A 25870-nucleotide genomic window follows, 5' to 3' on the forward strand; every position below is an offset into this window, starting at 1 on the left:
GTTACTTCACTTTTTTTTTTCATTCGACCTGTTAAAAACTGAGTCTAACGATTTTTACTTGGTAGTCTAGATCTAGGTAGACTGAAGCTGTAAATCTAGAAATCTAGATCAAATAAAATATAATAGATCTAGTAGATATTGCCATAATTATATACCATTGATATGGTTCTAGATTTAGATTTTACATTTTTAGACTGTAAGTAGTGTAAGTGTAACTAGAAATTACTAGATTATACTAGATAGAGTAGAGCTCTAGACTCTTCACTACGACCTAGACTACAGCCAGGGACAGGTCATTATTATTTATGTCTATATTCTAGATCTAGAATCTAGATTAGATCTAGGTCGACTTTTTGAGTTACTACTGAGACTGAGGACTGAGGTAGGTTCTAGGTAGTCTATAATTGAGTATTGTTACGAATCTCACTATCCAGGCTCTCTGCAAACTGCACCATACACCACCAACTTAAAGAACTTGACAAGTCAGGGCTCCAAAATAACGTAAAGGTTTAATGTCCATAAATAACAGCCAATACTGTACAATTGGCAGCACGTAGAACAGTACAAATAGCTCTGCGATAACAAATATCTCTCTGATAACACCGTTCCGCCGTATCAAGTCTTGCACTGGTCTCTCCGTCTCGTTCCGGGCTTGCACTGGGTTCAACAGTTCGGGACTGACTTCACACACTTGGGCTCGTTGTGTCGGACTCGATCACAGACCAAGATCAAGACGCCGTTCGTCTCAACTGTACTTGACAGTACTCCGCACTGAACCGTCGTAATGCTCCGTACAGGACCACACCGTTGAACTGTGCTGTAGTCGACCGTGTTCTGAACTCCTGTCGTAAACCCGCTTTCTGAACTGTCTTGTATTGAGCTCCTTTTCTCGACCGTCTTGACTGCGACACCTCCGCTCTTTATATAGGGTCCCTACTGGCCTTCTCGAACCGGACAGAACGCCGCTCGACGTTTCTAGGTGGTCAGATGACTACAACTCTCGTGACGCTGCGATCCTTCCCGAACCGTCCTGTTGACACGACTCGGCTGACTGTCGTAGCTCGTCACGGTTGACCGCTCGTCTAGCGCTGACCTGGGGCGATTTGCGTCGGCTGACTACACACACACCACTACCCCCATCTGTGCCACCACCAGGTTTATAACAGTATAATAAGTATAATAAATACATGAATAGATGTTGCTTGAATTACTGGAATAATTAACTAGTAGCCAATCAGGAAAAATTAATATAAAATCTCTCTATAAAAATAAACAAAGTCAGTGTTCTGCAAAATACTATGAATCATGCATGTGTGAAGTGTTCAGTAAAGGAAAAAGGTTGGGGAACACGGTACTGCTTTAATTCTATACATCTATATAGTATATATATATATATATATATAATTCTCTTCTTCGCTCAACAGTTTGTATGAGCAAGAAGTAAAGGAAAGATCACTCTCTTATTTCTGCTTTTAGTCACCCCATGAAAAAACAAGAGGGGGGGAGAACAAGTGGGTATTCACATGTCGCTACGTATGGTGCGTGCTGGACTGTCAAACCCTGCCCATTCCCATCCCCCTTTGTCCTGTGAGAGGTTTGGACTAAGAAGTAAACTGTAAACTCTGAAGAAACATCCGAAACATGTAAAACATTTTACAAACAAACATTTTACAAACACTAAATAGCAGCGCCGGACTTAACCGTTGTGACCAAGAAGTCATGGAAAGAGAACAAGAAATCTACTATGTATATTCACCCGTCACTAAATAGCAGGGCCGGACTTAATCATTGTGGGGCCCTATGCGAAATGGATTACACTGGGCCAAGTTTGGTTAGGGAAGCGGATAATATGTGAAATTTAAGAGGTAGCAAGAATTACCAAATGTTTCAATCTATCTTTAAGAATCTTCAAGTGATTCTTCATTAGTTTGAGGTGCGAGAAGCTTCTTTTACCAGATTACACAATTACGGCTAATGCATAATGCCGTTTTTATATATTGCATGTAGGATTAGCATTTTCCATATTGAATGACACCCCAAAATGACAATTTTTGTCTATATATTCCGTATATTTCAAGGACTTTTTCGGATCTTTTGCAGTTTCGGTAGATTTCGAGGAGCTCTTGGTAAATCGACAGGAGGGCGTGGGAAATCTGTTTTAAGTTATAAAATGTTTAATTTGATAATTCATACACCTTGAATTAGTGCGGGTCCTATAAAAGTGTGGGCCCACTGCGGTCGCATAGGTTGCAGTGGCCCAAGGCCAGCCCTGCAAAATAGTGGCGTATGCTACGCCACCTGTCGACTAGTACTCTATACTCACTATACTCTGTCCATTAGATTTTATCAGATTTACATAGATATAGATCTTAACTACTTGACTGCTTAATTTTGTGATAGATCTAAAAAAAAATTCTAAATCTAGATCATCTGGTGACTAGTCTAGATATTAACAAAATATGATACACTTGAATGAAACTATACTAGTATACTCACTACCTAGCTATAACTGTATTATACAGCTATGTTAATCCTCTACGAGTCTCTAGCACCATGTTTAAATTCTTGATTCAGAATGTGAAATCTAGATCTAGGTGCTTGTTAAATAGACAGTCTAGAAGTTTGATCTAATAGCTAATCAGAAGCAAAATGCTTAAGTCCAGTCAAGCATGCAGAATATGTTCGAGTGAGGCAATGAGAACTTGTGTGTGGTACTCATGAGCTATTGTGATTAACTGATTTTCTGAGGTGTTTTTGGTATCAGAGTTAAGATTAAACATAGTTACATATTATTATTACATATTATATGAAGACTAGATTTTATTAGGATTTAGAACTGTAAAAGTTGCTTGTCTTATTAGCCTACAACTTTTTTGTCTTAAAGACCCCTTGCCATGTTTTCTGGTTTTCGGTAGACCCCCTACTTAACTTGAATTGTATTTTTGCAAATTCATCAAAACATTTTTAAAACAAATTTCTAACTCTAGTGAGTTAAAGAGTGAAAAAGTAATTTAAAGCTACACATCAAGTTATAGAGATCTATTTTTTTTTATTGATAAAATTCAAATTTAAACTAATTAATATAACAATTTATTTTATATTTATTACTGGAATCACCAAACACACTTTTTTTTTTGCACATCTTTTATCTGTTGCTACGGATAAATGATTCATATAGAAATTTGTTGTTGTATGAAGTAGTCTTCAAACATTAAATATTAATCAATCAATTAATTAATTAGCCTTATGTATCATTGTAAAAGTTTTCGCATAGAGCAGTTTCTCGTGTATGTCTTGAACTTTCACGTGTGGCTCAAATATGGGTGCGCAGAACTGTTTTCACTAACAGGAGAAGGGATGAAGGTGAGCACCTAAACCAGTAAGCTTTCAGTAGGAAGGGCTCAGTTGCCTTGGCTAGCAGCCTACCTAGCAGAAGGAAAACAATTCAAACTGTGCTGTCTTGCAGCTATACCCGAACATGTGAAAGGTTTCATGGGTCAACCCTGTTAAAAATAAGGAACCGGCGACCCTTAGGCAGTTAGGCGATGAGGGTAGTAGCGGGCAGGGTATGAACTCGGAACCACAGGGAAGTCGGAACGACAGTCCAGGTAGCCATCCACTTAATATAGAGTAATGTTTCTATATTTGTCAAAATGAAGTTAATAAAGAAAAACAATTTTAAAAAGTAATTATGTGTTGATAGTTGCAGTAGCTACTTGTGTTCTTCCTAAAGCATGCACTTTTGTTTAAAAAAATGTAAGCAAGTTGAATACTTATATTTAAAAATGCTGTTCATGTTCATTTACAACTTTCAATGATATGGGTGAAAATGCTTCTGTAAATTGTAATGATTTAATTTTTTATCTTGTATTCTCTTTATAAAAAGTAAAAAACTAAAGTTCCACTTTCAGACCTTGTGGTCTATAGGGCAGATGATGTAAAGGTCATCTGTTTCTGTTGCCTTATGGTTAACGAGGGTGTCATGTGGCCAGCACAACGACTAACCGCCTTTACTTTTCCCCAACTAATGACAGGTACCCATTAGAGCTGGGTGGACTCAGAGGTACCTTAAGATCCTGAAATTAAAATTTTCAGTCTTCACCAGGATTCGAACCCGGGACCCCCGATTCAGAAGCCACGTGTTTTACCATTTAGCCACCGTGCCTCCATTCTCTTTACGAGCATGATGTTTTTGGGATACTGTAACAAGTACAATGTTTGTAAAAGTTATACACATTTGTTTTTAAGATTTTTTAGTAGCTAAAATTATATGATTTGCAGAAAACTGACACATATTACCAAGAGTAGAGGCTAAAATATCTGAAACTCTCCTCAAGGAAAAAATATAAATGTCTGTACCACATGACCATGCCTGTAGGAGATAAACTTCACAAGCAGTTGAGTACTGACAAGTAAGTGAGGAATTATAATAGTGTTCAGATATAAGCTCATTATAAGTAGTAACTAAAAAGTATTCCTTTCAGACCTTGCCATCTTTAGTACAGATGATGTAGAGGTCATCTGCTCATAAGCTCATTACTTGTTCATATTTATACACTTTACAAGAAGTCAAGTACAGACAAGTAAGTTAGGAAGTATTTGTTGAGTGAACTAATTTCTAGTCAATATTTGTAATTTTGTTCCAGGCGGGAATATAAACTACCAATGACTATTATTTAATTTTAAAAACTATGCTTTTCATTACACTGCTTTCTTAATATCAATCTTATCAGATAAAGCAACTGTAAGATCACTAGTTGACAGCACTCAGACTTTTGGCACCTTCTCTTTTCAGTCTGTTATCTCACAGATTTTCGTAATAATTCTCGCTCTTGGATTCTTGAGTGGTTAGGTTAGATTTCTTTAGAAAGTACAAACAGTAAAGTGTATTTAGGCTTTTCTATTTGTATTACATTTTAAATGGTGTCACGAAAATGTAATTCGCTATTAGTAATGTTCTTTTTTTTTATTTTTTTTTATTATTATCTATTTTGATTGAAACTGTTATAGAAGTATAAATTTTAAAGTAAATACATTTGTTTCAAAGATTTTCATACAGTATTATACCAATTTAGATTCAGAATATTTCTGAAAATGTTTATCAAGATAATGGTAACCATTGAGAATTATGTGTCAAATGATTTAAGAGTCATTCAGTGTTATTCACGTTTATTTGCAGTGGCTTTTATCCGTTTTTATTTTTAATTTCTATGACAAAAAAAAAATTTATATTAGAAAATTTTTATATTTTTTTTTTTTTTTTTTTTTTTTACAAAGCCTCACTCTGTCTGGTGAAAAGTAAAACATGTATTTTCTCCCATTTCCCATTCTTGGATCAAGTTAAAACTTTGCACAATTATTCATTTAACCTGATATGAATAAATAAAACAAATTAATCAATTAGTTAATTAATTATTGGTGATTAATTATTTTGTTTCATACCGAAATAAGGGGAATAAATACTGCTGAATGAGATATGTGGATGTATATATGTATTTAATCCCCTTATTACGTTCTCGGATAAGTAAAAATTTTGGCATAATTATTCATAGTCGATGACAATACACGTACCAATCCAAAAATTAACCAGTTAGTTAATTATTTACTACAAATTAATTAATTTTGTATGAAATAGCTGCTAAACCCTATAATTTTCAAATAAATGGCAGTAATAAGCAGTTCTTTCCCTTAGATAAGTGCTATTCCACTATAGTATATTCTTTTTTCTATTGCTTTTTTAGAATTTATCTGTACAATGAGTTTTTCTAACAACTTGTATTGACAAATTAAGACTTCTTGTATTTATCAAATTACATTGGCAACTAGAACTCCATTAATTTTTGTATTAAATCTTTATGTAATATATATCCATTTACATATACCATTTTTTCATCATAAGTTCTACCGTCTAATGTATTTTTTTTTAATCTGATTCTTTGGTGTAAGACAATTATAAAATCCATCACTGAATGCAGCAGCTCTGTAAATTCTCATCTTGTTTCTCATATAATGTTATGTCACAGCTTTTTAAAAACTATTTCTTATGATTTATTGTGTCACAGAGAAATAAAATTTATTTAGATTTATAATAGTTATTAATGCACTTATCAACTGTTGTTCATTTTCTAAATTGTTTAGATTTATTGTATATGCAACAATTACAAAAAAAACACCAAAAAACAATTTTTTTCAAGCATCAGTTTCAAACATAAAAAAACCCAACTTATTTGATCTTTAAAAGAAAAACTATTTTCCCCCAACCAATCATTACAAACAAAATCCTTAGCAATGAGTAATTTAGAGTTCATTTTATGTGTTTTGGAAGGGGAAAAAAGAAAGAAAAACAATGATTATAAGGTAGATTGTTTACACAGTCTGCCAGCATTCTAGGAAAGAGTTATCTTTTACAGACATTGTTTTTATATCATTTACTTACAGGGCTCTTTATTAATTACTCTTGTAAGGTAGAGAATGATAAGCTCAAGTCAACTAGTGTTTATATTGAAACAAATTATTTATCTTGTTATATTTTGCAAGAAAGACATGTGCACATAATTTAAAAAAATACCTATATACTTATATTATTATTAGCAATAACTACCTTCTTTTAGAAGTAAGAGAAACAGCAACCTACATTTTCATAATTTGTGAATTAAATGCTGCTAACTGTATCCTTTATTTTGAAACTGTATCCTTTACTTTGACTACTGTATATTTTATCTTTAAACAGAGAACTTGGACAGCTGGAACATTTAAAAAACTTAATTAATACTCAAGTGAGCAAACAAGTAGGTTTAGTGTTTTTTTCTTAAACTAAACATTTTTTCTACAGCAAATTATGTTCACTAGCTTTTTACACAATTAAAATAATCTTTTATAGTTTATATTAGCTAACATAAAACTCATACATTTTCTAGTACTAATCGGAAGCTAACAAATAGAATTTAGTCTCTTAACAAACTTTGTGTCACCATAACTTTTGTTGAATAATATAAACCTAGATTTGAATTTTAAAAAAATTATTGATGACAAATTAGCCTGATAAGGTTTAATTTTTTTTAAAGTTAATCATTTTTTCCCAAAAGGATTTATTCATTAAACATAAAATTGTTCTTTAAGATTTAGTGAAAAAAAAAAGAGTTTGGTGTTAAAATAATAGAGCTACCAATTAATTTGTTTTTATGGTATTTAGATCCCTGAAGCAAAATATACTAAAAAGAAATCTTCCAATCAAGCTAGTGGAGACTATGTAGTACAGAATCCAAAGGAGAACCAAAATAAATCTTTTGAAGCAGAAGAAATTGAATTGGACAATTTCAGGTAAATTTTTTTATATGCCAGTTGATTTTTCATAACTGGTTTTTAATTGGCTTAGGTCTAATACTATTTTTTTGTTTGCTTAGCATTAGGTATAAAGATGAGAGACAATTTAGCAGTCACCAATACCATAACTATTTCTTGGAAATCTGTGTTGCTTTAACAGAACATAGACTCAGTTGCCAGTGAGTTCTTAGTTACATACATTTGCTATATTTAAGAAACAGACTGGCGTATATAATAGATTATAGTATAAACTAATATTTTTGGCTTCTTCTTTAGAGAATGGCTGAGCCAAGCACCTTCACAGAACATACTGAGAGTTCTAATATCCTTAAGAATACTTCTTAGAGATTCTAACTACCAAAAACAATTTTGTAAGATCGATGGTGTCAAATCACTAACTGAGGTATTATATTTTCTTCCCTTTACATAGGAAACATTTGAGTTATAACTTTAGAGAAGTTTGAATCTTATATATTGATAAATTGAATGATTTGCTTGTACTTTTGGCATTTCAGTATTTTAAGAAAAGCACAGAGATGTATTTATTTAGTACAGGTGGATTGTTGTTAGTTGATCATCTCAAGGAAATGACAAGTAAGCCAATAATTGTCAATACTTAGTGTTTTAATATGAATTGTTTCACTCTGGGTCTTGCTAACTAGTGTATGAATTTTTTTTAAAATTTATAATTTAAAAAAAAAAAAATGTTTTTAAAACAAAGTTGATTTAAAAATAATTTTTTAAAACCTTTTTTAAACCATGACTGAACTTTTTATTATTTGAACAAAATAATTAGTTACTTAATGTTATACAGTCTAAAAAAAAATAATTTCTTTTTTAAAAACACACAAAATATTATTATGAATTTTATTTTAGTGACTTTTAACATTATGTTCATAGATATCTTCCAGAAATTGTTGACATCTGTAGAAAGATGTGAATTACTAGTAGAATGTGAGGCACACATAGTAAGTTGCTCATATACAAAATATTCACATTCAAATATTAATTGTGTTTTGTTTTTTTTAAAGAACATATTGTTTAAGAAACCTGCCATATTGTATTTATTTCTTCTTAAATATTTCTTTACAGCCCCTTGTTCAATTACTTACTGCAACTGACCCCTTTGTTCTTCATGGTTCACTCTATGCATTAATTGGATTTGCCCAAAGGTAAGGTAAAAAGATTAATTTAATTTTCTTTTTTTTTTATAACAAAAGTATTTTTGCAGCTTCTTAATTAGTTTCTAAAATTATTACTTCGAATGTTTGATTCCTTTGCCTCTAAGTGCATATTTCAACAAAAATTATTTTTAAACAAGTGCAGAAAATTATCATTATGCTTATCTCAAATTGTGTTAAAGGGAAAGAATCTTCATAGAGTGGGATATATTATGGCTTAAATGTTTGACAAAGATATCAGCATGTTAATATATTTTCAATCCTAATTTCTGTTTTTCTGTTTTAGTGAAAACCTGAGATTAAAAATTGGAGAGTTAAACTCTGTTGAGATACTGCTGAGGATTATTAAAGAATATGACATAACATCCAAGAAGTAGGTTTTATTTCTGTTTTAGTCATTCAAACTTTTTATAGGAACGAAAGCTAGTAATCACATCACAATGCAAGTGAAATGTACAAGTCCTTGTGATAGAAATGTCTTTGTAGGTAAAATGATACATAGTGTAAAATGAACAATTGTGTTCATGCAAACTAATTTCCAATCTTGACAGTGCAACTCAATATCAGCTTATTTATTTGTAATAAGATTTAAAAACAACTTTATTTAACAAAATTATCCTGTTAATATCTCAAAATGTTGAAAACAGAAACAAGACCTAATTTCACTTTCATTGTATTGGTTGACAAATAAGTAGCTGTGGCATAATATTTTGCATTGTTATCCCATCTTTCCATAATGGCTTCAGGCAATGTGAAGTAGAACAGTGTTTAGAGGTGCTACACAAATTTGGTTGAAATCTTCGTGAATTAATACTTCATAAAATATTTATATTGTTTATAGGAGCTTGTATTGGAATTTTGAAAACTTAAATAAAACAAAAGGTTTAAATAATTATCATTTCTATTGAAGAACTTTGTTACAAGAATTGACTAAATCTCAATCCATTTCATTAGGTTGGCTGCTAATCTACTTAGACTTTTATGTTCTGACCATCAAACAAAAGAAAAAGTAAAAATGGAAGATGGTGTCTCTCTTTTGTTAAGGTAATAGTTTATGCAATAACACTCTACAAATAGATACAAGAGTTTAATAAATAAACATCTACATTACAGCATAAATATTTTGAAAACCTGTAAGTTTTTGTAAACAGCTTATGTTAAATTTGCTGTTTTGCGTGTAGGTTGCTTAAGAATCATATACAATATAGTAAATTACCTTTAATTTATTGCTGATATTGGCTATTTCTTATGTTGCAGAAAAATTGTTATACTTTTTTAGAATAATAAAAAACAATAACAGCAGCCAACTTTAAAATCAGAAATTGATAGCATATTTATGTGAAACTTTTTTTTTCCCCTCAGCCAACTTCACAGTAACAATGCCAGTTTTTTATGGCACATTGTTTGGTGTCTTGTTTTGCTCTGTGAAGATGCTGGTTGTAGAGATGATATCAGACAACTAGGTGGAATTCCACTCTTACTTTCTATACTACAGTAAGTGATGGCCAGTGATTAAAACCTTCATTAATTATCTAGCGATCATTGTTTCAGGCCATTTTTATCTTGTTGATCCATTTCTAAGTATTTATCCGGCCAGGCCAATTTTTACCACTAAAAATATGATTGATTAAATAAGTTTAAAATTGATTATTGACTTTATAAGGGATGGCAAATTTATTAATTTGAATAAGTGGAGACATTCAAGTCATTTAAGGTCTGAAATATTGTCTCTGACTGAAAGTCTTACAAGGCCATTTAAAATTATTATTAAATATCTATTTAAGTCTTAATGAGAAGTAACTTTTAGAGTCTTTGATGTGTGAAACCAGTCTTTAAAAAAAAGTTGTTGAAAGTAATAGCCATTGAAGAAAAAATTATTTCCTAATTTTTTTTTTTTTTACAAAATACAACGTAAAATGATATTAAGTGCTTATATATCATTTCAAAACTTTCAGCAGAGTATAAATCTGAGAAAAATTAATTGTTGATTGAAAAAAAGTTTTCTATTGCATATTTCAGTGAAAAAAAGTTTTCAAATGAACAGTCTCATCTTCGCAGAAATGTTGCCAGTGCAGGGACTATAAGAAAGACCATATCTCATGATGAAAATGTAAAGTTAAGCTATTTATTATATGTAATATTTTCTTATTGTAATTGTTAAAAAATAAACTCAACACTTTTCTTTTATAAAGCTTGAAAATACTTATCTTAAATTTATATAAAAATACTTAGTGCAGAAGTATATAATCTTAAATTTATATAAATATTGTCTTTGGTGGTAAAGAAAATAAATGTCAAAATAATGATGGACTATTATGTACAATTATTTTAATATTCTACAGGATGAATCTAGTGAACAAATTTCTTTGAAGAAAGGTAATTTAACAATAATATAATACACAAATTTCAAACATGATTTATGTTTTTTTTTTTTGATAATTAAATATTTTTGCAATGTTTTCCATGTGTTTTGCAACATTTTATATGCTTAGTGTATAGTATTCCACATCATTCTTTTTCAGCTTGCTGTGCTGCTTTGTCAGAGTTGATGTTGAATGATACTAATGCTCAGCACATAGTCCAAGCAAATGGTGTTTACTCTCTGGGTCTCCTCATTTTACCCCAGGATGTAAGCAGTGAGAAAGAAAAGAAAAGATCTGTGAAGCTTCAGGTACAATGAAAATCTGAAGTCATAACCTGAATGTGGCATAAGGTGTCTTAAAAATGGTTCAAATGTTATTAATGTTTTTGTTTTTTTGTCTGTTCAGCAAAATGCTTTTCGGGCCCTAAGGTTCCTGTTTAGCATGGAAAGAAACCGGAGGCTATTTAAACAGTTGTTCACTCCTGAGCTGTTTGAAATGTTCATAGATGTTGGCCATTACAACAGAGATCTGCAGGCTTATAAGTCACTGGCAGAGAAAATGAATAGTCTCCCTGTAAGTAACTCACACTTCCACTCATTCCAAACATTTTACATACTGTGCATATATATGCATGATTTCTGCAATGTAATACTTTGACTATATACATATTCCAGAAAAGTGTAGTGAATGAAATAGCTGAAAACATCAGTAACACAAACCATAATAAAGAGCCTAGTTACTACATTGGAGACTATGCAGTTTTTGAACTCCTTGGAACTGGGGCTTTTGGTTCTGTTTATAAAGTGCGTAAAAAAACTGGAAGGCAATCTTTCTTTGCTCTAAAGGAGGTACAGTTTGGTTCTCAAATATAGTAGTAGCAAGCTCAGTGTTGTTGGAAGAAGAATTTTTTTTTTTTTTTTTTTTTTTGTAGTGTTGCCAGTATGGTAATGAAGTGAAATGAATCCATTTTATATTAATAGCTCAATTATATGATTTGGACTGTTTATCATTAAAATAACACAAGTACACTTATCTTCAACTCGATCAGGTCAATCTTCAAAGTCTGGCATTTGGAAAGAGTGCCAATGAAAAGGCAATGAGTGTAGGGGAGATAACTAATGAACTAAAAATCATGAAGGAAGAGATGAGGCACCCAAACATTGTCCGTTACTTTAAAACATTTGAACTGAGTAAGTTTTTAATATACACATAGGTATAACTGTTTATTTAGGTCTATTGAATGAGATTTTTTTTTTACAATTCCACTTCTCAGTTTGCTAATTCTTCATTGAAAAAAACAACAAAAGGTGCAAAGCAAAAAAAAAAAATAATCCTGGGTGAAAACGTTTCTTGAAAATGGCTTTAACGATTTTACTAGAGCTTTGACATTTTATGTCTATATTTGGTAAAACAATTATTAGTTAATTGGTCACACAGGGAAAACTGGTTAGACTTTTAGAATTTTTAAAGAATTAAAAAAAATATAATAATCTAATAATTAAATTTGATCTAGAGGTCTAGACAATCTTTACCTTGAACATACATACATCAGCAGGTTTTCTCACATATCTTCATTAACAAGTAAACAAATAAATAGACATTCAGGAACATTTTAAGCTTGCCAAATTGGATTGGTTGGTATCACCAAACTAGAACTTTATATACTCTGAGTAGATTTGTACATGGGATAAACCATGATTTTTTTCAGTGGTCTTACATTAAGTCCTCAGCTTCATAAAAATAAAGTAACTACTTTTTTTAAATGTCTGTAGAGCTATTTTAATTTTTTTTCTCTTTTGTTCAGATGACAAGTTGTACATAGTGATGGAATATATTGAAGGGGCTCACCTTGGGGAGCATTTCAATTCCTTGAAAGAAAAAAATGAAAGATTTCAAGAAAACAGGATTAGGCATATATTACTTCAAGTAAGCCAATATTTTAAAAAATCAAATTATTTTGGTCTATAAACAATTAAATTTATTGACCATATCCCTTGACATATATAGTCTTGTCAAATTAGTTATTATAATTAATATGTTTCAGTTAATTCTTGCCTTGCGTTACCTTCATAAAGAGAAAGGTATTGTCCACAGAGACCTCACACCAAGCAATATTATGTTGGGAGAAAATGATAAAGTGACAATCAGTAAGTAATACCACAAGTACTATTGAACCGTTCTCTGTGAAGAAGACTTTTTTGTGTAGTGTGTTGATACTTACCATTTTTATGATAATTGGGGGATGTGCCATTAACTGGCTTGCTGAGAGGGGCTGTGAGTTCAAAACCCAATGTAGACTAGAAATTTGTATTTCAAGATTTGTTGGGAAACCCCTAACCCTATTGCCTCAAAAGAACTTGGACAATAGCACATTATGCTTGCTATAGGCGCTTGAAAAAAACACAATACCAAGTAATAATAAGATTTAAGTAGAAAATTAGTTAAATTAAAAAAATATATATAATTTTTTTTTTGGCAGCTGACTTTGGCTTGGCCAAACAAAAAAGAAATGATTGTAGTAAAATGACATCAGTTGTTGGTACTATTCTGTATTCATGGTAAATATTTCTTTCAATCAGTCTGTAATTATTATACATATGTTATACATTAGTTTACATTCATGGTAAATATTTCTTTAAATTAAATAATACTTATTTGATCCATAAATATTTTAACTAATTACTTCAGTCCAGAAGTTGTCCAAAACCTGGCTTATGGAGAAAAAGCTGATATTTGGGCACTTGGCTGCATCCTGTACCAGATGTGTGTCTTGGAGCCTCCATTCAATAATACCAATATGCTAGTGTTAGTCAAGAAGGTAAAGTCTAAACCCCATCATACCTTTTTTTTTTGAACCAAAATTTATACTATGACTTGTAAATGCCAACAAGAGTAGCTCAGTTTGGATCACAGTATAAATTCTTGCTCATGTACCTTTTGTTTGGTCAAACAAAGCAACATTGAAAAAAACATGCAGATTTTAAAATATATTTCTTTAAAGCTATATTGACATTCTAACCAACAACATTGAAAAACATGTGCAGCAGATTTCAAAATATTTTTTAAAGCCATTTTGTCATTCTAACAACAGTTTGAGAGCTTACAATTTTTTTTTTTACATAAAAATCTATGGACATTTGATAGGCATGTTCAGATTAGGCTTTTAAACCTGGGATTCTTTATTTTTTTTTTTCTATGTGTTAAAACCTATGCCCATCTTTTATATTGGTTTAACACATGTACATGAAAACGTACAGAAAAAGTACAGCATGTGTCTTGGTGTTCATTTAAAATAATGCTATAACCCTTTTTTTTTTGTTTCATGTTTTTCATAATCAAGTTAATAATAAATTGAAAAAAAAAAATTTTTTGTTGGTAGGTTGATAAATTTTTGTTAGGATTTTTGGACGGTAGGGTGATATATTTTTGTTAGGATTTTTGGACGGTAGGGTGATATATTTTTGTTAGGATTTTTGGACGGAGGTTGATATATTTTTGTTAGGATTTTTGGATGGTAGGTTGATATATTTTTGTTAGGATTTTTGGATGGTAGGGTGATATATTTTTGTTAGGATTTTTGGACGGTAGGGTGATATATTTTTGTTAGGATTTTTGGACGGTAGGTTGATATATTTTTATATATGTTAATAAAAAAGGGGATCAAAGGTGTTTTTTTTTGAAAGTTTTAAATTGAGTCATATTTTCAAGATACTTAAATAAATAGCTGAAATATTTGTAATGTATAACCACTTTATGATTATTAATTTATTTTAGATTGTTGCAGCCGAGTTCAAGCCAATTCCTGATAAAGATTACTCTTCTCAGTTACTACAGACAATCAAAAGGTAAGAATTTTGTAGGCATAGAGTCATTTACAGTAATACCATGGGACCAATGTGGTGTGTATTGTTTTACCAATGTTCATATGACATGTCAATTTTGATGGGCCTCCAGCATTTTCATGCTAGAATCACACAATTTGTGTAATTTATTAGTTAATACTTTAAATTATACATGTTACTTGATATTTAAACCTATTATAATGTTGCAGTGCCCCTCGTCCTTATAAAAAACACTGCTTGGAGCAGATCTCTAGTAGGTAAAAGAATCTGGGAATTGTTTATAAAAAGACTGTCTCCCACCCTCCCCAGTTAAGCAAAAGGAGAATCATGAGAATATAGGTGTGTACATTGCAGTCTGAATATTTCGGTGTGCATGTTAAAAATAAGGACTTTTTCAAGGTAGAACCATGATTTCCTAGGCCGAGTTGCTAAAACAAGTTAACTTTTTTTTTTGTTATATAATTTAATAAATTTGACAAAAAATACTTTTGCATTCTGGAAAAAAAAGTTTGACATTTATAAAGATAAAAAATCAAACTCCATATTATTATACATTACTTGATGTGAGTAACAATATGCTGAAAGAGTCACAATAGGACTGAATAACACTATTTGGTTATTAATTTGTTTCAACTTGCAGGCTACACAATTTTTATTCATTGGTTTGTCTTTTTTTATTTTTTCATCTATTTATTATGTGGCTTATGAATGGCTTAACATGATCTTTTTTTTAGTATAGTTTAACAAATTTAAGCATTGTTGAAGTTAAATGAAGATTATTAAACTTTACAACAAATGTAATTATTACCTTACAGTTATGTAAAAATAACTGAATATCAATATTTCAGAGATTTAGAATTATATTTTGTAAACATTTATCCCATACCCTTTATCACACAAAAGTTTTGAAAGATTGATTCAGTACTTAAAGCTTGTTAATTCTGGAACATTTGTATACAAATCTTTGTTTCTGTTTTGACCCTGTTTTGTCTAAAGTATTTTTTACTGCATTAAAAAAAGTTTGGTATCAATTCAAATCTATTTCTATTTTCATACAAACATAAATATTTCTTTTAATGTTTAATATATTAATCAGTTTCTATTAGAGTAACATTTATGGAAAAAAAAGAATCAGTAATATCTGTTTGATTGATTTGTAGCTGTTTGAGTGTTAATCCAGATGAAAGACCAGATATTTTGGAATTGAGCAGTCAACTAACTGATCTCTTGCTGTCATATATGGACAACTTACGAATATCTGAAAATGCACTTCAAAGAAAGTTGGAAAGAGAGAGAAAAAGAACACAAAAGTAATCTAATAACTTCACTTGTAATAATTATACACATATACCAACTATTTCAATGGTAGCCAGTTATTTATACAAATGTATTGATTTTATATAGGTATGTCTTAGAAGTGAATAGAGCTATGCAAAACAACCGACCAATAAGCTCAGATTTCCAAGATTTAGACAGATCAGCCAGTTTATCAGGAAGTTTTGGAGTTGAAAGTCCAAAGGTAATTCTGAATCTCTAATACAATCCTGTTGAAACATTTGTGATCCAGAAATTTCTTGTCAATACATCCTTGTTGACAACACAAAAAAAATATGCTGATTAACTTATAGGTTAAACATATGTAATAGTAATGAAATGATAGAATGCTTTAGTTTGATGTTGGCAATAATCAAAAGGACACATTTTACATAATTAACATGCACTGCTTGCTATAGCAATATTTTTTAAAGAAAATTTTGTTTCCATATTATTAGGATCAACCTGTTGACCAGTTAGTAGATGTGAGTGACGCCAGTTTAGATTCTAGTGTTGCACTTTCAATAAGTTCAATTCATTTTGGTGACAGATCAGGTACTTTTTTAAAAAAAATATTGAAACTATATATAATTCATGTAACACTAGGGTTGGCAGAGTAACCAGCATGCAGCATTAGGCCCAATGAGTCATTAAATGTTATGTTTTTAAGATATTTTGAAAATATATTTTGTCATATTTAAATAATGAATAGTAATGTACTATTAGATTGGAGCACCAATATTTATTTGTACAACTTAATGTTTGAAAGAATTTATTGCTTACTTCAATTTGAATTTTGGAAAATAATTATGGAGTGAAAGCAATTTTTTTTCTGTTTATATAAAATATTAAAATATATACATTTTTATTGAGTGGGTGATTGATTTTGTATTAATTTGCTTCTTTTTTGTAATTTACATAGAATATGTAAAACTTACCCACATATATGTTAGTGTGAAACTGCTTATAACTGATTATAAAATCTTTTTTTTTTACATTTTTATACTCATAAATATTTTTGTACATAAAAAATATTATGCATTTGTCTGTAAAAAGAATTTTCACTAATTTAGAAGACTAAAAAGTAGCTGTAACATCAACATATAAATATATATATCTAACATGGAAAGCAGTTTTGTTTTTTACATTCTTTCAACTAATACCAAAATTTTTAATTTTTTTTTTCATCTTATAAATATTTGCTTTAATTGAAGATTTGTTTTGTATGTAGATGAAGACAGCTATGCAAGCAGTGGTAGTGAGAGTCGAGAGAGTAGTGCTGGTAGCGTACGTTCACATCAAGGTGCTGTTAATTTTCCTAAAATGCCTCATCTACACAAAGTTAGACCATTGAAATTGGATATACCAAATACAGGTTGATAGTTTTTAAATATTTCTACAGCAAACATGTTTTAGGGGTGAATATTTAACTGGTTCACTAAATTTATATAATGAAGATTAATTTTAATTTATTTCTTTAAAAATTCACTCAACTTTAGGAAAATAATGTTAAGTGTGCTATGACAATATCTTGGGTTAATCCAATTAATCTTAAACACGAGGATATTTTTACAATCTTCTTTTTTAAAGTAACATCTGTAATTTTTAGGATAACATAATTGGAAATTAATCTTAAGTATTTAAAAAAAAATATTTCACTTCTATAGGGAATTGATAAAAAAATATCATTTAACTAGTTAGATCTTGTATCTGTCAGTTTTTCATTCTTTCATTCAGACATTCATATATGTGTAGAATAAAATCTAAAAATATTCTTACAGCCAAGGCTAGTCGTGACTCTGGACTTGGTTCAGGAGATCCATCTCCAAACACCTGTCTGCATCACTCTGCATCAGAACTGGCTAAAATGTCATTGGCTTCTCAACTCTTTCTTAGGTCTCATAGTACCCTGGAAGGAAATGTGGCGCCAAAGCTTGACAAGAGATCAAGTAAGTTTTATTTGCAATCTGTGACAAACCCTAGACATTGATTTAGGTCATTTACTATTGTTGCTTAAAAAATCATTTCTTCTTAAAGGAAGATGATTATATAGTTATGATTAATATTTGATTTTTAAAGTCATGCATTTTATTTTGTTACTCTATCCAAAAACAAATAATTTTTGCTTCGATATTAAATGTACAGATATTTTTGTTTAGCTTTGAATATTTAATTGCATCCTAAAAGATATTTAGTAAATCGTTGTGGATATCTTTTTTATTGTCCTGAGTAACAATTTTAGAAAGATGTTCTTATGGAAAGCATACATGTCTACACAATTATAAATACTTAGATCTATGTTTTAAATGATAAATTCATTTTAAACTTGGTATTATATTTAGGTAATTATTGTCTGTCTTATCCTGTACAGGAAGTGTGGCTACATTATCTATCTCCCCTAATAAACTACGTGAAATTAATGATCCAATCCAGCCAATTTTACAGCAACTTCACAAATTAATTTTGGTCACACAGGTGAGAGAATAGCTCAAAAAAATGTTTAAATATTTTAAATTCGTCTTCAACGACTTGAAATGTATTTTCTGTTTTATTTGCAGTTGCCACCAACCATAGGCTCCAACCCAAATAGAAGGATCATTGAACATTATAAAAGAGCACTTTTTTCTCCTAAAAGCAATTCATCAAATTTAAAAAGTGAAATGCTCAAAGTATGTTGTTTTGTATGTTGTATTGGATATTTTCACTATAAAAACAATGTTAAGGATGCTAAATTGAACATCAGTGTTGCCAACTTAGTCAAAACGAATTTAGCAATAATTGTAAAATATCTCCATTGTGGCAGTTAATCTTGGTATCTCCTATTTCACCTCTAGTTAGTTGTCTGTTTGTTTTTAAATTAGTTTTAAGTGGTAGAGTAAAAGTCTAATGCTTCCTTTATGTTAACATTATTCTGTACTACAAAAGGAAAGTTTAGAAAATTTGTTTGTGTGCTGAAAAGTGTGCACAATTTGTTTAATACTTTAAATAAAAAAAAAACAACAAAGCTTATCGTCTATTCTTTTGTACATCGAATACATAAAAACGCTAGCTATTTAAAGTTTTTTTTCACCATGTCTGAAAACCTCTAACAAAATGCTTAAAGTACGTTGTTTTCTATGTTTTATAAAGTGAAATTCTTAAAGTATGTTGTTTTGTATGTTTTATAAAGTGAAATTCTTAAAGTATGTTGCTTTCTATGTTTTATAAAGTGAAAAGCTTAAAGTATGTTGCTTTCTATGTTTTATAAAGTGAAATTCTTAAAGTATGTTGTTTTCTATGTTTTATAAAGTGAAAAGCTTAAAGTATGTTGTTTTGTATGTTTTATAAGTAACTTTATTTAGTGGAAACATTCTAATAATTATTTTATTTGAGGACCTTTTTTAAATGAAGCAAGGCTCATGTTTAAGGAACTTTTCAACTAGCGTAGGTTGTTAGAAATGTTAACCTGCTTAACTTGTATATTCATTTGCTGGTCAGACGAACATTGACACAATATAAAGACTTTTGCTATTTTTATAGCACACTTTTCAAGCTATAGCATTTTCAATGGGTTCAAATCCATTTTCTGTTGTTGACATGTTGTGGGAGGGGGTAACTGAGAAGGTTTCTGTGTTGCCTTTAGGCCCTCAATAAACACAATTCAGCTAGCATTAGGATTCAAACTCCCTAGATAGATAGCCAAGCAGTTTATGCCTATCAGACTCAGATCAATTATTTGCTACTTGAAAATAATAATGCTCTACTGAAGACTATATTAATGATAGATGTTTATGTATAAATAGTATATTGAAGTGAAAGCAGTAGTTGGGATAAATTTGTTTCTCTAATAATAATAAAAAAAAGTAAATGACTGATATTTGCATCCAAATGTCTTTTATTTTATTTTCACTATTTCAGCTCATTCAGGGCTCAAGAGAATTAATTGATTTAAATTTTGGCCACATGGAGTACATAAAGAGAAGCTCTCTCCTAGCCAGTGATCTGGACTCACCATTAGATCCCAACAAACCTGGTCTGTTTCTTTTTTTTTTTATCTCTTTTAAATAATACAATTTAATAAATATTTTATTGATTAATTTACTGGCTTTGGATTTCTTAAATTACTTATATGTCCTGATTTACTAAAGTACTTTTGTAACAGGATTTATTGTACTAGTTTTTTTGACAAAATGTATTGAATTAGTGTTTAATTAAATGTCATAAAAAACTTAACTCTATAGAAAAAAAATGTGTTGATTAAAAAAAGACTAGGAATCTGGAAGACATGCTTTTCTTTTTTTCTGTTTTTGTTTCAGTGACCTTACTCTATGATCCTGATTTTAAAGATGTTGGAATAACTTATGAATATTTACAAAATATTCTAGAAGAAACACTTAAAGAGATGGAGTTCTATGCAGAGGAAGATGTTACTAAACACAGAACTTCTTGATTATTTTTGTTTACATTGCCTGCTTCGTCACATTCCTAAGGTGTATACAATGGATAAAACAAACCACATTGTATGATTTATTTTATTTATAAATTATCTGATACATAATGTATTACATTCCTGAACATTTTTGAAGTGTATCTTGCTGATACTTTTATTGCTAGGGTTCTTACTATTCAGATATTTATGCTCTTTCGGAGAGAAAGAACTTAAAATGTTCAAGAAATGCAGATTACTTTATAAAATAGCTTTTCTAAAAGTTCCAGATTATGTATTAATAGTGACTTATTCTTATACAAGTTTATAAGTGGATTATGAGCAAATTGGATGATATAAAAGCTTATATATAATATATTTAAAACAAGCATTCCATTTTTTAAAAAAGATAAAATCTCTGTGATAAACTATATTTTATATTGTGATGCAGCCTAATGCATTTTATGTATTGTTTCATTGGATCATAATTATAACTCAGGAATCTACCAGGTTTTTGAAGTCATTTTTTCAGCAGCCTCATGAATTATGAGGGTTTGGTAACATAAGTTTTTTTTCTTCTACATTGTAAATATGTCACATAGTTGTTTTTAGTTTGAACTGTTGTCATTATATTTCAAGTAGATAATGGGTTGAAAATTAGTTTCTGAATTAATGTTGTAAAACACTGAGAAAATACTTTCATTTGTTATCCATAAATAAACCAGCATAAAATTATGTATGTAGTTTAAATATTCTCTGATTTTAGATAGGTCAATACAAGTTGAAGTGATTATATTTAACTGGCATCTATTTTATAATTTCCTTTAATGCTATCATTCCTTTGATTGTAACTTTGTGCATGAAGTGAACTTTTTCTATCAGAAGACCGTTGAGAGTTTGTTGGAGTACATGTTAGACTGAACACAAGTCTGTTGTTAATGTACAAACCCTCTTTGTAGTAATGTCATTGCATTTCCAACTAAGCTAAAATATATTCTTGGAAAGTTAATTATTCTATATTAGTTCTATATAGGTAAAAGATGCAACTAGTCCTCTTTTGAATAAGTAAATGATTCAATGTCTTCAACAAATCTGTCATGCCTATTCAGATGAATGATTGTTTTGTTTTGTGATTTATTTAGAAAGATTTTTTTAAGAAGGAACAGATTTGTGGATCAAATGTTTTCTGCCTTTCAGTAATATTATGGAAGTTGTCATCTTGAATAAAAGAAGTAAATGTGAATTAACATAAAAACTACAAATTTAGTTATATACCATTAAATATAAAACATTCTAGTTTGCCAAGAATAATATTAGAATTTTTTTTATACAGTGCTTATTTTTTTTGTTTGTTTTGTTTTGTTTACTAGTTGTATTCAGTTTTTTGGTTAGAAAACTTTGTGTTATCTTAATCTATACAACATGTCATTGCTAAATTATTGTTTTCATTTCACCTCTGTTCATATGTGATAACATTATATAAGGAGATGAGAAACTAGAAGATATATTCCTTTTTAAAAAGCTTTTCTTTATGACAATGCATCAATGCCTTCAACAAATCTCTAATGTTTATTCTGGTGACTGTAGTTGGTACATATAAAAAATAAATGACTAAACGATTGAAGTTTTGAAATTAAAACAAGACTTCCTAATAGATCAATTTAGAATTTCAATATTTTTTGTGTGCAGAAATATTTTTTAAGCTCAAAAAATGAAATGATAACAAAGGTTTTTTTTGCAATGAAATTTCTTTATGGATCCAACTTTTGTTTGTAGAAAGTCAATTCAACAAGAACTAACATTTTTCAAGTAGAATTATTTCATTTATAATTGTGTTTGAGAATAATTAGTTAAAATTTTACTACATTCTAAAGAGAAATGCTAATTTTAATTTCTGATATCACACTAGATTTAGAATGATGGCAAAACAAAATGTGTCTAACAAAGAAATATTTTAGATTGATATTGACATTTTAGATTGACAAGTCAAGAATACATTGTTGTAAATCTTAAGATTAAGGATTTCTATAACCTGATTACTTGGAATACATTTTAAATCGTAATGTATAAAAATTAATAGTTTCTAATACTTTATTCATTGTACATTATATATTTTAAGCTACCTTTTTTTGTTCCAATACAGTGATCATGATAATGTATTGATAAAGTGACATCAGAAATTCATGAAAATGTATCTAGATTTAAAAAACGTGATATATCTAATTAACTATAATAGTTTTTATTCTGATCAATTTTCTTTTTAGTAATGGAAGAGTTACTGTTATTTTAATATTTGACAGAAATTTGTTTAAAATTAAAATTAAATTTGTAAATTGTTGTAATTACTTAAATGTACAATGTGTTATTTAAATATATTTAACATTATTGACAAAAAGCATTTCAAAAGCATTCAACTTGTTATAAATAAAAAAAATAAAACATTGAAATATATAGAAAGCCATTAATTAGAAGCTAATTATATAAATAAGCCTAATTCAGTTATTTGTTGTAGTTTCAAAAAAGCAGTCAATATGTGTAGTTTCTGTTTTGCCCAATGTTCCATACGCTAGCTGGACTTTGGCTCTGTAAATAGTCTTAATTGAACAAGAAAACGTTTATAGTAGCAAATGTATCAAAATATGCATAATGTTACTTTTAGAACTGTTGTTTTTTGTTTTAAATTTCATTTTGTACATAATTAACTATGTGATTTGGATTTTTTTAGTCTGATTTTCAAAGCCCTAGAGTCAATCAACAGTAATACATACTCACAGAATAACTAAAGGCAATCTTTAAGCAATAATTCTTTTCTTCCATTTTTTTTTTCACCTGTATACATGCTTTTCATTTCTACTTATTTAAAGCTCTATCAGTATTTATACAACAATACATGGTTTTATACTGCTTATGTCATTGGTTCTTGCAATTTAATTAAACTTGCAAATCAACCTCAATAATTGTTTGATCCAATATAGCCATAGAGTCACACAGACTTATACAAAATTTAAATTTTGATTTTTTTTTTTTTAATTAAAAAAAGTTTTTTTAAAAATTTTTTATTATTTATTTTTAATAAAAAGATGAAAATTAAGGTGATATTTTCAGATCTGGTCTATGTTTATCTGCATACCGGTTGTGTTTTTATTTTCCTTTCATTTCTTGACATGTAATTTCAAGTGTAAATATGTGAGTCATTTTATATAATATACATAAACAAATTGAAAGCTGTAAATTGTTCACTTAGTATTGTCCTAACATTCCATTGAAATGTTTTGGTGTCTGAGGTGTCCATTGGTTACAATAATTGTTTCATAATTTAAGCAATTAAGGAAAGGATTTTTTATCAATTGTATATTTTATATTGTTCTAGAAATATGAAAAATAAAAATCAGAATTCAAACAAGTTTAAATGGAAAAAAAAAGAAATGGACATAATATTTAAAAAAACGAAACAAATTTTGTTATATATTCACTAAAAAGGTGAACGACTGACTAGAAATAGTTGCAATAAATTGTGTACACTTTATGATTACTTTGTACTTTTTCATAATGTAACAAAGTACCTCAGTTGTCTGTTCTGTACAGAAGTCATCAGACTTGTACTTTGTAAAGAGATTATTGCTGTCACAAATGTACATTTATAGTTGTTCAGTATTGTGATAGTCAAACGGTCCATTTTTTATCAAACTGTTTATAAATAGGCTATTTATTTAATTTTTTTTTTACCTGTTCTGCCGTCCGTTATTTATTTGTTTGATTTTTACATTCCAAATAATTGCCAATAAACTTATTTATATTGTAATTTTAAATTATTGATCACTTTTTAAACAAATTCCTAATGTACTCTACTGACTCTTCTGTTTTGTTTTAACAGATTTAAATGTTGCTGCTTTTGTGTGTGTGTAATAACCTTTTTTTTTTCAGCTGAGAAAGAGTCGTCCCATGATTTAAACAATGTCATCTCATTTAAAAAGCAATTGAAATGTATATTATGAAACGGAACTGCTGTATAAACTATTTTTTTGTTGAAATAATTTAAAACTAAAACTTAGATCTATTTTAATATAATTATAAATGATCTTAATTATATACTGTTTAAATTTATTTTTTTAATGAAACTTAAAAATGAAAGTTAGAAATGAATTGAGTAGAGAACAGAATTTTTTTTGTGAATAGCTCTAATTAAAAATCACTATTTATGACTTTGTTGAATTCATTTGTAGAAATAAATATCTGACACATACATAATCAATCAATCAATACATAATCAATCACGACACTATCTAACTGAAACTATTTTGTTAGATGAATTTTACAGACTTTGCTGCTTTGGAGATACATCAAAGTAGTAGATATAACAAAAGAATGTTTTCTATTGCATGTATTTATTTATATTTCATAATTAGAACAGGCTTTCACATTTTTTTTAGTAGAATAACACTTTTCCTTAAGATAATCAGATTTTGGGATGTAGTTTGATTTAATATTTTTAACTCATTACTTTTCTTAATATTTAATTGTTCAGAATTGAAGTTTTCAAAATGAGTTCTTCAAAATGAGTTCTTCAAAATGAGTTCTTCAAAATGAGTTCTTCTATTCTACAGTATGAAAAGATTATACAAGATTGCATTTCTGTCAATCCATTGTGGATTATTTTTATTTCTTAGATTTATGACATCAATTTAAAAATAAAGAACATTTCACACCAAGTCACTAGAGTTTACTTCTCTACTTGATGATAGATGTTGACTAGTTGCTCTACTTGATGATAGATGTTGACTAGTTGCTCTACTTGATGGTAGATGTTGTTGACTAGTAGCTCTACTTGATGGTAGATGTTGACTAGTTGCTCTACTTGATGGTAGATGTTGACTAGTTGCTCTACTTGATGATAGATGTTGTTGACTAGTAGCTCTACTTGATGGTAGATGTTGACTAGTTGCTCTACTTGATGGTAGATGTTGACTAGTTGCTCTACTTGATGATAGATGTTGTTGACTAATAGCTCTACTTGATGGTAGATGTTGACTAGTTGCTCTACTTGATGGTAGATGTTGACTAGTTGCTCTACTTGATGGTAGATGTTGTTGACTAGTTGCTCTACTTGATGGTAGATGTTGTTGACTATCTTGGTGGTGGGAGTGCTGGACATCTTTGGTTCCACTGGCCCTCTTAGTAATCAAACTGATAGACATAAAGGTTTGGTTTGTAAAATTAGTTCCAAGCATTGCATGATGTCTGATATGATATTGTCACCAGGCAGAAATGTTTGAAACATTTTATTCATTAAATTATTCTTAGTTTAATTTATTGGATGACTTCTGAAACTAGATAGGTCTTACTTTTAAGAAAATATTGTAACGAATCTCACTATCCAGGCTCTCTGCAAACTGCACCATACACCACCAACTTAAAGAACTTGACAACTCAGGGCTCCAAAGT

General features: G+C 29.5%; 1 protein-coding gene across 2 annotated transcripts; it reads left to right on the forward strand.

Moving 5' to 3' along the window:
• Positions 1-25138, forward strand: LOC106052288 (serine/threonine-protein kinase Nek10-like). Of its 2 annotated transcripts, none has more exons than XM_013207638.2 (32): positions 1-382; positions 4282-4412; positions 6731-6788; positions 7193-7320; positions 7404-7502; positions 7600-7726; positions 7839-7917; positions 8224-8291; positions 8416-8495; positions 8791-8877; positions 9459-9548; positions 9867-9998; positions 10524-10614; positions 10847-10880; positions 11027-11175; positions 11273-11440; positions 11542-11715; positions 11916-12057; positions 12672-12793; positions 12912-13014; positions 13347-13425; positions 13556-13685; positions 14642-14712; positions 15870-16019; positions 16114-16228; positions 16482-16578; positions 17255-17398; positions 17805-17972; positions 18395-18498; positions 18582-18692; positions 19921-20035; positions 20319-25138. In XM_013207638.2, the coding sequence occupies exons 2-32, from the start codon at positions 4363-4365 to the stop codon at positions 20450-20452; spliced, it is 3399 nt and encodes a 1132-aa protein (XP_013063092.2). In that variant the 5' UTR covers positions 1-382; positions 4282-4362; the 3' UTR covers positions 20453-25138. The 2 variants fall into 2 exon arrangements, with proteins under 2 accessions (XP_013063092.2, XP_055901769.1); XM_056045794.1 differs by having other exon boundaries at positions 22-42.
• The last annotated feature ends 732 nt before the right edge of the window (positions 25139-25870 follow it).

The sequence above is a fragment of the Biomphalaria glabrata genome, chromosome 1, assembly GCF_947242115.1.
Source record: "Biomphalaria glabrata chromosome 1, xgBioGlab47.1, whole genome shotgun sequence".
Lineage (NCBI taxonomy): Eukaryota > Metazoa > Mollusca > Gastropoda > Planorbidae > Biomphalaria > Biomphalaria glabrata.